At 41.8% G+C, this 14,457-nt stretch overlaps 2 protein-coding genes across 2 annotated transcripts in view; both read left to right on the top strand.

Annotated features, from left to right (window-relative positions):
* FAM118B (family with sequence similarity 118 member B) overlaps nt 1-14,457 on the top strand; it is a 257,749-nt gene that overhangs the window by 27,021 nt on the left and 216,271 nt on the right. The gene's annotated exons all lie outside the window — the stretch shown is intronic.
* FOXRED1 (FAD dependent oxidoreductase domain containing 1) lies at nt 24-13,419 on the top strand. Its single transcript, XM_063311458.1, has 11 exons — nt 24-179; nt 2,628-2,830; nt 3,434-3,544; nt 4,324-4,442; nt 5,730-5,824; nt 6,744-6,845; nt 8,064-8,137; nt 9,509-9,657; nt 10,385-10,514; nt 11,113-11,217; nt 11,910-13,419. Exons 1-11 carry the CDS (start codon nt 50-52, stop codon nt 12,162-12,164), a joined length of 1,473 nt encoding a protein of 490 aa, XP_063167528.1. The 5' UTR covers nt 24-49; the 3' UTR covers nt 12,165-13,419.

Genomic DNA, 14,457 nt, shown 5'->3' with positions numbered 1-14,457 from the left:
GCGCCGGCGCGCGGCCTTGTCAGATGGAGGCGCGGGTCGCGGGCGCGCCATGATCCGCGGAAGGAGCCCGCTGGCCGGTCTGCGGCCCTTGCTGGCCGCGCGGCGGCTCTTCGCCAGCCCGGAGGAGCCCCGGCGGCCGCTTCGGCTCAGCAGCGCTCGCGGCGGGGACTTCTTCCGAGGTGGGTCCGCGGCGGAGGAAAGGACGGCCTGCAGCCTGTCCCACCTCTCCGGGGTGTTGTGCGGACAGGACTGGAGAGGGGCCTCTCTTCGCGTGGGGACGGCGAGGCCTGCCGAGCGAGCGAGCGAGCGGGAGAGGGGCGCTGCCGGGTCCCGGGAGTTCATCGTGGAGCTTGCTGAATAACGTTGGCCGGTGCGGCCATCCCAGCCTGGGACCCTGGGCCGGGGCGGGGCGAGGCGGGGAGCTGGCCCCCGAAGCCTGACCCCGCGGGGCTGCCCAGGCCCCGCTTCTCTGGGAACGGGGTGGGGGGCTCCCTCCGGGTCCCTCCATTAAAGAAGCGCATCTGAGTCGGGGGGCCTCAGCTGAACTGACTGATGGGCTGCTGAAGTGCCTTGAAGTCAGTGTCGACTCTTAGCGTCCACACAGATAGATTCTCTCCATGATGATCTATCCCTAACCCGGTCCTTCAGGTCTTCCGATGGTGGCTCCATCACCTCTGTACCTCAGTCCATCCGCCTTGCTGCTGACTGTCATTTCTTCTCTTTCCTTCCACCTTTCCCAGCATTAGAGCCTTCTCCAGAGAGCTGGGTCTTCGCATAACAATATTGCAGGACCCAGGAAGCATGCCTACTCCGTGGTGGCAATGCCTGCCCTCTGGAATGATCTCCCCCTCCCCAAAGATGTGGGGGGCTCCCACCATTATGTCATTCGGGAAATTACTGAAGACCTAGTTGGTCTCCCAGGTCTTGGGGACAGGGTGACTGTGGAGCCCCTTTCCTGTTTTGCTTTGCTTTGCTTGGATTTGTTTTTAACTTGGGGTTACTTTTTTCTTTTTGTATTTTGTTCCCCTGGATTGGCTGTATTTCTGTGAATATGCTGGGTTTTTTAGCTGTTAAGTTGTAAGTTGTTTAGAAGTCAGGCAATCAATAAATTAAATAAATATGGCAGAGTCAGATGCCACCATCCTCTCCACTGGCAATGAGAGCTTTGCCATCATACAGGCTGGACTCCACTCTCCTGAAGGTAGCAGATCCTTCCCCAAGGGGAAGAAATCAACAGTTAGCTTCTTTTAGCACTGTTAAGTAGGTGGGTGTGGTGGAATAGCTCTAATGTGGATTGGGAGACAGTCTGGTATACTGGTTAAGGCACCAGGCTAGAAACTGGGAGACCGGAAGTTCCAGTCCCACCTTGGGCACAAAGCCAGCTGGGTGACCTTGGGCCAGTCACTCTCTCAGCCCTAGGAAGGAGGCAAAGGCAAACCACTAATGAAAAACCTTGCCAAGAAAACTGCAGGGACTTGTCCAGGCAGTCTCTGAGAATCAGACACGATTTGAATGGATTTTAAAAAAAAGGTGGGTGTGGTATAATAGCGCTAATGTGGATTGGGAGGGAGTAAAGTCTCATTTCAGTCAAGCTTGACTTCTAATGACCTCTGCAGACTTTTGTGGCTTTTTCCAAGTTGTTTTTTCAACTTCTTACTTTAGCCTAATTGGATGAGGGACCAATATTAACTGGGTTGGACCAATACCAACTCTGTTTAGCTTTCTAGATCAATCAGGATTGGCTAGGTGCCATCACTTGTTTTGGGATGGATGGGGAAAACATTAAGTTCAAAGTCTACTTGGTTATGAAGTTCACAGTGGACAAAGTGTGTGCATAATTTTATTTCTCAGAGCCTAATTTACTAGGTACGGTGTTAAAATCTTAACTCTTTTTTTTTCTTGGAATGCAGACTTAATAATGCTATTCAAAATTAAATCATTTTCATGTTCTGCTTCTTGCAGAAAAAAAAGGTTACTTCTAGTTTTGAAAGATATGATTAATGTCTTTCAAACTTTTTTCTGTGCTGCTCTAGAAATTTCTTGGGAAATTATCAGCATATTGATAACTGAAAATGTGTGTTTATGTGGATACTGGGTAACTTTTAACACTAACTGAGGGCAGGGGTGGGCCGTAGCAGCTTTCTCCGGCCTTGGTGGCCTTTCATTATGTGGATGAACTGCCTGCCAGCTTAGCTATTGGTCAGATTCTGCAGTTCATAGTCTATATCAGTGTTTCTCAACCTCAGCAACTTTAGGGTGTGTGAACTTCAACTCCCAGAATTCCCCATCCAGCATGCTGGGGAATTCTGGGAGTTGAAGTCCACATTCCTTAAAGATGCTGAGGTTGAGAAACACTGGTCTATATTCTGGGAGGGTAGCAGAGCTGAAAAAAATCTGGGCTACAGTGAGATACTGCCTACTGGGAATCTGATAGGAAAGGTACATTACATTAGGAGTTGCATGATAGAAATATAGGGATTTTTAGGTGACGAATAGGGATGATGTTCTGGAATGGCATAAAGCCTCAACTTTGTGAACTTGTTTTTAAAGGAAGGTAGTGGCTGTTGGAATTCACAAAGCACTGTATAACATGGCTGTTCTAGATTGTTTTTTTCTCACTTTTTCAGAATTTAAGCAGCTGACCAATTTGCAGAGCTTCTTCACCGGTGGCACTGATTCCCTCTCTCTGACAAGAGAGACCCCTCCCGAGCATTCTGACGTGGTGATTGTTGGTGGTGGGATAATAGGCTGGTCCATTGCCTACTGGCTGAAAGCGAAAGAATCACGCAGAAATGCCTTTCGAGTATTAGTAGTTGAGAGAGACAATAGTGTGAGTTCTTAACTGAGCAAAAAAAGAAACATGAGTTTGAATGTTATCTGACTTGATGCAATATTCTTTCCCCTTCCCTGGGTATTCACGTTTATTCTTAAAGTGTTGGAGAGTAATTAGAGCAGCAGAATTTTAGTGGTTGCTGAAAAGTCCCTGCAGGGTCAGCCAGTCTGGCCAGTGGGAGAGATTCTAGGAGTTGCAGCTTAGCTAAATCTGGAGGACCACAAGCTCTGCACTGTGGTGGTGAGTTTCAGAACTCATTTGTGAGTCCCTGGCATCAGTGTTTAGTTTCACCTAGTGGGTGACTTGAGTCAGATATTGTTTCTCAGCTTGTTATCTCAGTGTTGTAAGTATACAGCTGGGAGAGACTTTACGGGGAAAAGATAGGATAAAAATGTAATAAATAAGGAATAAAGAACCACTTGATTACATGTCATAAATAACCCATCAAATTGCAGAACAGCAACACCTCCGAATTCAGTATTTTGTCCTGCCAACGTATCCTTTGACTTTTTGTGACTACTTGTATGACTGAAATACTTTGGAAGAGAAGATTTAACTGTAGCTAAGTAACTCCTTGCTACCTCTGTTTTTTCACTGCAGTATTCCAAAGCATCTACAGTCCTCTCTGTCGGAGGGATACGGCAGCAGTTTTCCGTGGTAGAAAATATCTGGATGAGCTCTTTCTCGGCATACTTCTTGCGTTTAATCAATGTACGTCATGCTCTCTCAATGCAGATCCTGAGAGACCTCACTTTTGGTTCTATTGTTAGCATTTTGTTCTGCTTGCCTCGGCCTCCCCACCTAGTCTTCCCACTGCCGTAATCCTTATTATACTGGCAAGCTTTTCCATCGGATGTTTCTTAGCACTATTCCTGGTTATCAAATGTGTGCTATGAACTTGGGAAGTAGCCTTAGGTAAGTCCCTCATCTCTGCCTCATGGGGAGCCCACCTTGGGCTCTCTTGTATGAATCTGTAGGGATTCTATCAATCATTGTGAAACAATCTAGCTTCTCCAGAAAAGAGCTGTATAAGTATGCTCTTATTTTTTAAAAATGTTTATTTAAAACAAATATATCATTTAAAAAGAGAGAATATCAGTAAGTGGACAAGGAGAATTACTGAAGTTATACGATTACTGCTCAGTATAACCATAAAAGATAAACCATACCAAACAAAGTACTTCGAGTTGTTTTTATGAAATGAAAAAGAAGTATAAATCTTTGAGTTTAGTGCCAAAATCTCTACTGTATTATTATTTATAAATACTAAAAAAAGAAAAAAAGAAAAACCTACCAAAAATAGTATAGATAAGAATTTAATTTCTGACTTCCCCCTTCTTTTAGCTTCAACCAAAATACAATTTTTTTAACATAAACTTTAGAAATCATACTCGAAATGTTTGTATTTGCCTTGCTGTGTGATATATAGTATACATGGAACAGCATGCTCTTACTAATTTTCATTCTATCCTTTTGTTTGTTTGTTCCAGGATTATCTTGGTGTTGTTGGAGAACCACCCATAGATATTCAGTTTAATCCCTCAGGTTATCTCTTTCTGGCTTCAGAGAACGAAGCTGCTATTCTGGAAGAGAATGTGAACATTCAAAGGTATGAATCTTTTTGAGATGCTGGTTGAATGGAGAAGGGTGCTGACACAGATAAATCATGAGTAATTTCTTCTTTTTACCACATTTTACTGTAAGGGCGCAGTGGTTCTCTCCTTATGTTACTAAGATTCCTTTTTTTTTTTTTAACTAATACAGATTTTCTGTTCATTTGCTGTAGTCCAAGAAAAGAAAGTGGATATTATCATATTTGGTACTTAAAATAAATTAATAAAACAGAACAAAGAGAAAAGGATAAAACAAGAGAAAAAAGAGAAAACTAAAAGAAATACAACAAAAGAAATTATATCTAAGGGCTTCTGAAATACGCACACACACATGCACACACATAACTGTTGATTAAAGATGATGGTACCTTGGTGTCAAATTCTGTGTGATGCGTAACATAGTGACTTGATTCATATATGACAAGGCCTCTAAAGTGGCTTGTTTGATTTTGACTTGTGAGCAAAATGATAATTAAGCAAACCATAATTTTCCCTCACTTTTCATTGTTTCTCAAATGCACTTAGAAAAAACAAATTCTAAAGCAGAAGAATGGTCTTAAATGCTTCACAATTAGCATCTTTTTCAACTACACTCATCTTTCTCCCTAGGGAGAAAATTATTAGGAATGCAGCAGTGAGAGACCAGGCCTCATAAAATAAGGGAAGCAGGAAACCAGCATCTTATGGAAAAGATGTGGGATGAGGGGAAAGAGAAGGCTCAAATGAGTTCCTTGGCTCTTGACTTGCCAGGTTCATTGGTCCACCATGGTTTAATGCAGCCTTCCTCAAAATATTTTTTAGGCCTGGGGGAACCCCTGTACATTCAGGCTCAAATATAGGTCAGAAGTTACAAAATTATTATATTCGTTCATGGGTAGGCCTGTATATATGCATTAATAGTGTTCTTAAACTGAAAATGAAGAATGAAACTTACCTCTTTAATGTGAAGTTGCCTAAATTTGAAATAATTCTTTAAATAAATCGTGATCTCCCAGGGAACCCCTAGTGGCCTCTCATGGGACCCTGGTTGAGAAACCCTGGTTTAGTGAGATTGCTTGGCCGTGTGCTGTTAGCAGTTGTGACTGGTGAAGCTGTTATCTCCCAAATTGCCCATTTTGGAGAAATATCTTTTTTGCCTCATGGATTTTCAGTAGGACTTGTCTGATTTGGGCCTTTTTTATTTGACTGATCTCATTGATTAAAAATTAATATTTTTTAGGAGTAGCCTGAGTCCCTGAAGGTTGTTATGAAAGTTCTTTACTTTTAATTTTATCTTTTATTAGAAAGGAAGGAGTAGCTGTCTCTCTGCTCTCACCAGCACAACTGAAAAAGAAATTTCCATGGCTGAACACTGATGGCGTAGCTCTGGCTTCTTATGGTACCAACTGCTAACTTTCTATCTGTCCTAAAGCAAAATAGTGGAATCGCTATTTTGACTAAACAATTAACAGGCAAAAGATGGTGATCCTTTTTTGTAGGCTGAAATTGCTTGGAATCCAAAATTGGAAAGCCCCCCTGCATTTTCTTTTCCTACTTGCAGCCTGCCTATGGATAGAAGTTCAGTCACCTGGTTCTTCAGTTCCCAGTTCAACTGAAGCAATGTGTTGCTCTTACCATTCTGAGGTTTCGCTGCATTCATTCATTTATTTATCCCCTCCCAAATTCTTACTAGTTAATAGAGCAAATTCTTTTGAACTTGCCTCCTTTGAATCTGCAATAGGGATGTGTTCTTTCTGGGATGAAAGTCTTGGTGTTAGATATTGAGCCCAGGCCTCCTTGTCACCCCCTTCGCTGGTTATTTCTTTCTCTTGGGACTATCTAGCCAAAGATACCTAGCCCAACTATTTGTTAATTCTCTCATATTAACAAATCAAGCACAAGCATTCAAAATCTGAAGATTTGGGGACAAGGTGTTTTCTGCTAAACTTGTCAATGGGTCAGCAAAGGGCTTTGAATATTTTTTTTTTAGTAATGTGTCTATCAAGAAAGATCAGAACTCCCACTTACTTCTCCAAAATTATGCATGGTACGACCAGATTAATATTTTCTACCTCCTAATAACCCATAGGATTGTCTCAAACATGGTTGTTGAGTAAACCATAATTGGCTGGATTCATGCACAAAGCCATGAATCACCAATCTTAGTGCTTGGGATCAGACTAATCCCCAACCAGTTAAATTATGTTACAACTTCTTATTCTTGTGAAGTTGGTTCTTGTCTAATTTGCTGTTTATTTAAACGCCAAGGCTTGTACTCCTGGAGTTTTTCTTGGATCCTCTGCTGTCTTTTCTTTCAGGCTTGGAAAATGAGGGCTGGTTTGATCCCTGGATTCTTCTCAATGCTTTCAAGAGAAAAGCTATCTCTATGGGCGTGCTCCAGTACAATGGAGAAGTGACATGTAAGGGTTGTTGGGTTTTTTTGCTTCCTGCTGTTCCCAGTACATAGCTTTATTACCACTAAAAAAATGTCCTAGGTATAGTACCCAGAATTGAATTGGCAAGAGTCTAATGGCTTGAGTCAAAACAATGTTCTCTATACTACAGTCATTACTGCGGGGGAAAGTCAATGCTTCCAAATCAGTGTGGCAAGGAGAAATAAATGTCCCTTTTCTGGAGCGTACAGATCTCCTAAGCCAGCTCTCAGCCCACTTGCCCATCCTAGGGTTTTGAATATTAGGATTCCTTTATCCATCCCCACTCCAGGCTATCAGGGAACATTTTATCAATGGGGGGGAAAAAGAGAATTTCAGTCTTTCCATGATTCCAGCTATCAGATAACATTTGAGCAACTCTGTGAAAGCATGTATATTAGTCTGCATATTACCATAGAACAGTTTTTCTTCAGCCTGGTTCCATTGTTGGAGTTTTCATCTGAACATATCTGGGGATATGGGGATAAAAAAGATAACTGTACAGGTAGTCCTTGCTTAATGACCACAATTAGGACTGGAATTTTGGTTGCTAAGCAATGTGGTCGTTACTTGATCCAATTTTAAAACCATTTTTGCGGTGGGTGTTAAGGGAACCATGTGGTTGTTAAGCGATCACGCAATTCTCCATTGATTTTGCTCGCCGAAAGCTGGCTGGGAAGGTTGAAAATGGTGATCATGTGATTGTGGGATGCTGCAACAGTCGTAATTCGGGTTTTTAAGGGCCATCACAAGTCTGGACCATCACTAAACGAATGATCGTTAAGCGAGGACTACCTGTAAGATTTGCTAAGGCACTTTGCCAAATTGTAGCCATCTGGCTAGAAAGACGAGCAGCTGCGGAATGCCCTAAGACCCACACTCGGTGTTAGCATGATTATTATTTGCCCTAACTCACACCCCCATTCTAAAAGTTTTACCTCGGCATTTCAGTAGCATTTATTTATTGATCTGAACAAGTTTTATTCTTTTTTTAAAAAAATTAACATTTGTAAGATATACATTTTAGGATTTGGTTGGTGCTATAAAAGGCTAATCTGATACAATGGGTTAGATAACACGTTTTAAATAAATACATTATTGTAAACACCAAGGAGTGTTTGTTTTTTTAATAAACCTTATATTTCAGAAATGAATCAACTGAAGTTGCTGTTACGGTTTCCTCCATCTCTTTCCCCTCTCCTACAGCTTTTAGCTTGGTTTCTGAAGAAATGAAGAATGATGATCAGCCTTTTAAAGTCTCGCGTATCAAATCTTTGAATGTGAGTCATTGTTTAGGATTTTAGGGCTTAGATATGCCTCTCATGAATTGCATAAAATCATATGTTTACGGTCTCACTCTGAACTCTTTTGAGAACTCAAGTGAGAATGCCAAAATCTCATGATAGCTTCTAAAATTTGGGCTACTTTTTAGTTTTTGATGTATTTGTGCAGAGTTGTAGATGCAATGTTAGATGTGACGGGCACCTTCCTGCCCATCTGTGCTGCATTGCTGATCCTTATTTTAGATTGTTATAATGGACTCACAAACATTTTTCAAGCAGGAATCTTCTGAAAGCTTATGTTTCAGTGTGGTAGGTTGCACAGCTAATCACAAAATGCACCATTACAGAAAGGAGACAGATTGAAGAAGAATATTTTAATACCTCAGAGTTTAAGGGCTGACCTATATGGGGACAGTAGAAGGACATATCATATCAAATCAAACATTTACTTTGGATTTCTTCTTGGATACCTCCTCCATCTATGGCAAGACATAAAGCATTACAAAAGGCAAGGCTGGATATGCCTACTGGACACTGCAAGAAAGCAGTAGCCTGTTTACTGCTGTGATAAAATTATAATTGAGGCACACTGAGGCAACACCAACATTGGTTAAATTTATATTGTCCTTGATTGACTGATTGACTTATAGAAGTTGAAAGGCCACCCAACTCATAATTCGTTACCTTGGGCAGCTTACAAGTATTAAACCTCTCTCTCTCTCTCTCTCTCCCCCCCCCCTCTGTGTGTGTGTGTGTGTGTGTGTGTAGATAGATGAGAGCTAGTTTGGTGTAGTGGCTAAGGCATCAGGCTAGAAACTGGGAGACCGTGAGTTCTAGTCTTGCCTTACACATGAATCCAGCTAGGTGACTTTGGTATGTCACTCTCTCTTAGCCCTAGGAAGGAGGCAATGGCAAACCACTTCTGAAAAACCTTGCCAAGAAAACTGCAGGGACTTGTCCAGGCAGTCTCTGAGAATCGGAGTTGAACAGATTAAAAAAAATGTAGGCAGATAGACACACAGATAAAACTACCGCTATCCACACATGAAGGTGGAATAACCAACACTGCCAACCTAGTGTGTGGGAGAAGAGCTAGGAAGTTCAGTCAGATGGGATGGTTTCTGGACAGTAGCCTTCTGGGATACATTTTGCAGTCTCTTGGGACATGAAAGGGAGGAGGGAAGGCCGTAACGGAAGTCAAATATGAGGCATCAGGGCCACCTTTTTATTAGTTGTAGAGCAGATGCTTCATTGGTTCTTCCCTCTTTTACTTTCCCATTCTTGCTGGGAACTGCATCAGTTTGTTAGTGGACCATTTAATTGCTCAGTGTGAACTTCCCTGCTCTTCTGTCATCCTTAACTTTCTAGGTCCAGTTGCCTGAAAGTATTGAACGTGCCAGGGTAGAGTGTGCCATAGTGGTGAATGCGGCAGGAGCCTGGTCAGGCAGAGTGGCAGAGATGGCTGGCATTGGGAACTTCATATCAGGGATCAAGCTACCAGTAGAACCCAGGAAAAGGTGGGGTTAAGTTCCATACTTGTACGGCATGTATCTCTTTGACCCAAAGAGCATAACTTGGTTTATTTTGGTTTATTATATTGTTTGAACTCAACTGTTGAAGTTTCTAAATTAGGGTTTCTGGCATAGTGTATTTTGTGAGTTCAGCCAATTATTGTTGCATGCATTTGGCTGGGGCAGGATCTGTATGTTTCAGATTGGAGCTTAAGGCTGTAATTTCCATCATATTTCTCAGCTGCTACTCAGGATAAGTTTTAATTTCCTTTAGCTAAGTAGCTTGCCATTTTTGGCTTGCACTTCCCTAAATATTCTATGGATAATGGATGACTTGCCTACAACTCATTTTATAGTACCCACTGACCTTTTTACGCCTCTCTTTTGCCAGGTTTAATCCCTGGCCTTCTAAGTTGAAAAGATCTAAGGATGCAGTGCCAGGAAAGTAGTCTTTGACAGAAGAGCTAGCAGAAAGCTGTGCCCAGCCGGACTAAATTGTACCAGGATAGACAAATGAAAAGCCGTTGGTTCAAGGCAGCTTCATATATTAGCAACAAACCAAACAATAGCCAAAGTTTTCCTTAGGGTGTGAAACTAACAAGATGCAAGTGCATGTGGTATTGTTAACCTCTTTTGCATCTTGTCCTTTCTATTCCTGCTTTCCTCCTAGGTTGTGAGTGAATGTGTTGGTGTTAAATATTGCAAAAGCATCTCTTTGTCACTTCACCCCTAGGTACGTCTATGTCTGGCACTGCCCTGATGGACCCGGCTTGGAGTGCCCATTGCTCATTGACACTACTGGAGCATATTTTCGAAGAGAAGGTTTGGGTGGCAACTATCTTGGAGGCTTAAGCCCAACAGAAGTGAGTTTATCAGAGCTTTGGGAGAGTTTTCTGATACTGCATTCTTTCATAAAGGAACTAGCAAACTAGGCTTGTAAGGATTCTGCAAAGCCAAAGTGACAAGTTTATTAGTTCTAATAGGAATCAAGACCTTCTTAAAGCCCTTTATCTTCTTAAGATTTCAGGTTTCCTCCCACTGAACCAATTTTATAATAACTAGTTTTATTAGAATAGCAGTTCTGAGACTGGGTTTTAAGTGAATGCCAGAAAACCACACAGGAACTATAGTGTTTGAGCAGGGATTTAAATCTAAGCTCCTCTGTCTGAGTCCAATACTGAATTTTACCTCATACTGTATATACCATTCTTGAGCAACCTGGAATACTATTTTCAGTATATCCAAAGCCCACTTAAACTTCATGCTGCTGTTTCAGGCTTCACTATTGTTTCTTAAGTTGCTTTTTACCCTTTTGGGATGACCTGTCTTAAAGGATTGGTTTTCTGGGAGAACTTCAAGATACCAATCAGATTGTTAGCTAATTCAGGCCTCAGAGGAACAGTTCTTAATCTCTGTTGGTATGCTTTTGGTAGGGATATAGTGTGTGCTTTTACTTTTCAGCAAGAAGAGCCACATACCCAAGATTTGGAAGTAGACCATGAGTTCTTCCAGGAAAAACTCTGGCCTAAGCTTGCCCACCGAGTGCCATGCTTCAAATCCTTGAAGGTATAATTTATTTATTATTCAAATTTTGCTACCGCCCATTTCCCCCATAATACTGATTATGGGATGAAAAAGGCTGAGAAGTTAACACCTTCTCTTAAATTTCCTTGCAATGGTTACCACAAGCGTACACTAACATCACGAGAGTCACTTCTTATTTTAGGACATTTTGAGCTGGGCTTAATATTATTTATCTGCAACACTTTGTTAAGGTAGGGTGAGTTGATTGTAGAATTGTTTACTGCTGTTGTCAAATGTGTATATAACATTACTTGGTGCTTTATCTGCTAGATTATCCAGCACAGTTGAAGGTTTATCTTCTGGTTATATCAATTTAAAATCAAGATTCAAGAACCTGAATTCAGTGGTTCTTACAGAGTCACACAGACATCACAGGTCCTTGGATTTCAATGTTTTGAAACAGGCCTTCTCCATTATTTTTCCCCTCCATTTCTGTCTCCTCTTTAAGCTTGTTTTCAACTAGCTAGGATTCAATTCCTAACCTAAGTACTCTGTTGACATCACTTGGATTAGCTTGGCCAAGCAATTGCTTAAGAAAGCAGCTCTCCATAACTTATTTTGCGGGGGGGGGGAAGCAGGGAGGGACAGGGGCTTTATGTTCTTTATCTTTCAGACTTGTCACTAAGTTCACTGATTGAATGTCCAGCAACTAACAGGAATTTGATCTCTGGCAGGTAAAAAGTTCCTGGGCTGGTTACTATGACTACAACACGTTTGATCAGAATCCCGTAATTGGCCAACACCCACAAGTGATAAACCTCTACTTTGCTTCAGGCTTCAGTGGACATGGGTTGCAGCATGCCCCAGCAGTGGGACAAGCTATAGCTGAGCTCATTCTGGACTTTAAATATACGTCCATCAACCTTGAGAGATTCTCCTTCAGTCGGCTCATCAGAGATGAGAAGGTTCTTGAGCAAAACATAGTCTGAAAACATCTGTGCTGGAACCCATTTTAAGAGTGAGGTTTAGTTGTTTCTTCTCCCCTTCTTTTCCCCCTCAGGCCCAGTCATCCTGTGCTTAGGTGGCAGGATGGGAAGGATCACTGGGTTGCTGCTATGACTGTGAGCTGCAGTTCATTGAAGGGATCGATCTTGCACGAGAATAACCCAAAGAGTAACTGGCAAGTTGTGTCTGATGCTGCTGTGATCAGAGCATACAGAACCTGAAACAGAGAGGGGGGCATTTATTATTCAAATTTTATTATTCAAATTTTGCTACTACCCATCTCCCCCAAAAGGGGGACTCAACACATTTCTTGAGGATGGGGTTTTTCCCTCTCCAGCTGGACCTCCTCTACTGTCATTTGATTTCCCCTGCGCACTAGAGCTTGCATTTCTATTTCAGCATAGGAATTTTTAGAAAGAGGAAGGAGATGACAGAATATCTTTTTACATCTTCCGCCACTGTTTGGCCTGTTAGGGCTCCAGCCTCTGCCACGTGGCTTGGCTTGGGAAAGAGAAAGAGGAAGCACAACGGTTCGTTCTTGATGATTTGTTTGATTGTAGAAGAAGCTGAAAGGAAACAAAAGGAAACAACCAAACCAGTCTGCTTCTTTACGCAGCTACCTCTCTCCCCCTCCTTCAAGCCAAAGGGCAAGGACAGGATGTCCTGGACTGAAATAGAAGTTTCCTGAGTATAAGGTTTTAACCTGCAACCATGATCACCTAGGTTCCTCTAGATCAGTGTTTCTCAACCTTGGCAACTTCAATATGGGTGGACTTCAACTCCCAGAATTCCCCAGCCAGAAGTCCACAGTCCCAAGTTTGAGAAACACTGTCCTAGGAGCTCTTGCTTCCTTAGTCCATCCCCAGCATCTGATAACGCAGAAACATACTGAATCTGTAGAAGGTCTTGACTTGTTCTTCTGACTGAAAGCTGCTGCTAAGAGGCATACTTCAACCCCCTTCCGAAGTATCTAATCTGAGTACTTTTTATGGAGTTTTGGAGCAGGGCTACAACTGGAACACAAATGCAGTGCAAGGTACAGAGAAGGTGCATTAGCATTCTGTTCCCGCATAGGCAGATCATCCACCGTAAAACTAATGTCGATTTTAGACATCGACTCCGGGACCTTTAATCCACAGAATAGAATACTGATGTAATGAGGTTAGTGCATCACATGCAAATGATTTTTAACACTCTGACAATATAAGCCAATAAAAGAAATCTGTTTCCAAACTGAAATAGGTATCTTGCAGAACATAAAATTATTTTGTAACGTTTATTGTATAAATAGTATTTTGGAATGCTTAGATGATACAATGGATATCACAACCAAAGTGGAGAACTGCATTCAATAATTCTTTGGTGGCTTTTCAAGCTGCTTTTTGGTATGTACTGACCTGATAAATACCTCCATGGGCCCTGAGGGAAAACTCCCAGTTCTTGTCTGAGTGACATTCATCCAAAAAAATGCATCCTTTCCTTCTCTTGCCTGCCGAGATTGTTAGGCAAGCCAAGAAGCTTACTGATCTCAGAGAGGTGTTTTCACTTTGTTCAAAGAGGTGCCAAAGGATCAAGGTTTAAGAACTTAAGTTTTACTTAACTGATGGTTGTACTCTGTTGCAGAGAGGAGGTGACTCTCTCTTCCCATCTGGATATTGAAATCCAGTTATATCAGGCTGTTGCAGTGATGGATTATCCGTTGCAACAGCTGAATTCATGCTGTGATCTGGATGCACAATGCAAACTCCTAGTGGTGGACAATATTGTCTTTTGAATGGAAACTATCCTCAAATTTGTGCTCATCCTATTTCAGCTCAATGATGCACTGTTTCATTTCAAAGGGAAAACAATCCAGCGTGGTCTTGGACCTCTGCTCTGCCTGTTCTGTTGCCTTTCTTAAAATTAATCCCTAAATGAAAAACGTAGGTTGCCAACTGTTGATCCCTAGCTTACTGGTGCAGAAGAACTTTGTCATGTACCCATTTTATTTGCTTTATTATTAAAGGAGAAAAAAAAGACCTTTCTAAAAGGTAAGAAGTGAAAGGTCTCTTATCGTGAACGACATCCAGGAACTCCAGAAATTTATGTTCTTCTGGACCATGCTGATCTGCCTAATCTAGGGGTGGATCATCGTTTTTCCAAATAACTCCCTGTCTTACCGGGTGTATGTAGAAGCTCCAGATCAATTGTAAACTAAGAGGTTGCTTACCATCAAAGAAGTACTCAAGTGCATCAGCCAGCATCATACAGAAGAAACAGAAAAGTTTATGGAACAGA

The sequence above is a fragment of the Candoia aspera genome, chromosome 9 (genome assembly GCF_035149785.1).
Source record: "Candoia aspera isolate rCanAsp1 chromosome 9, rCanAsp1.hap2, whole genome shotgun sequence".
Classification (NCBI taxonomy): Eukaryota; Metazoa; Chordata; class Lepidosauria; order Squamata; family Boidae; genus Candoia; species Candoia aspera.
This window is presented reverse-complemented; position numbering and strand designations above follow the sequence as displayed.

Coding starts and splice junctions, on each gene's coding strand:
- FOXRED1 (XM_063311458.1), top strand. CDS start 50: ATGATCCGCGGAAGGAGCCCGCTGGCCGGTCTGCGGCCCTTGCTGGCC. Junction 4,443..5,729: donor GAGAATGTGAACATTCAAAG/GTATGAATCTTT, acceptor ATCTTTTATTAG/AAAGGAAGGAGTAGCTGTCT. Junction 9,658..10,384: donor CCAGTAGAACCCAGGAAAAG/GTGGGGTTAAGT, acceptor CTTCACCCCTAG/GTACGTCTATGTCTGGCACT.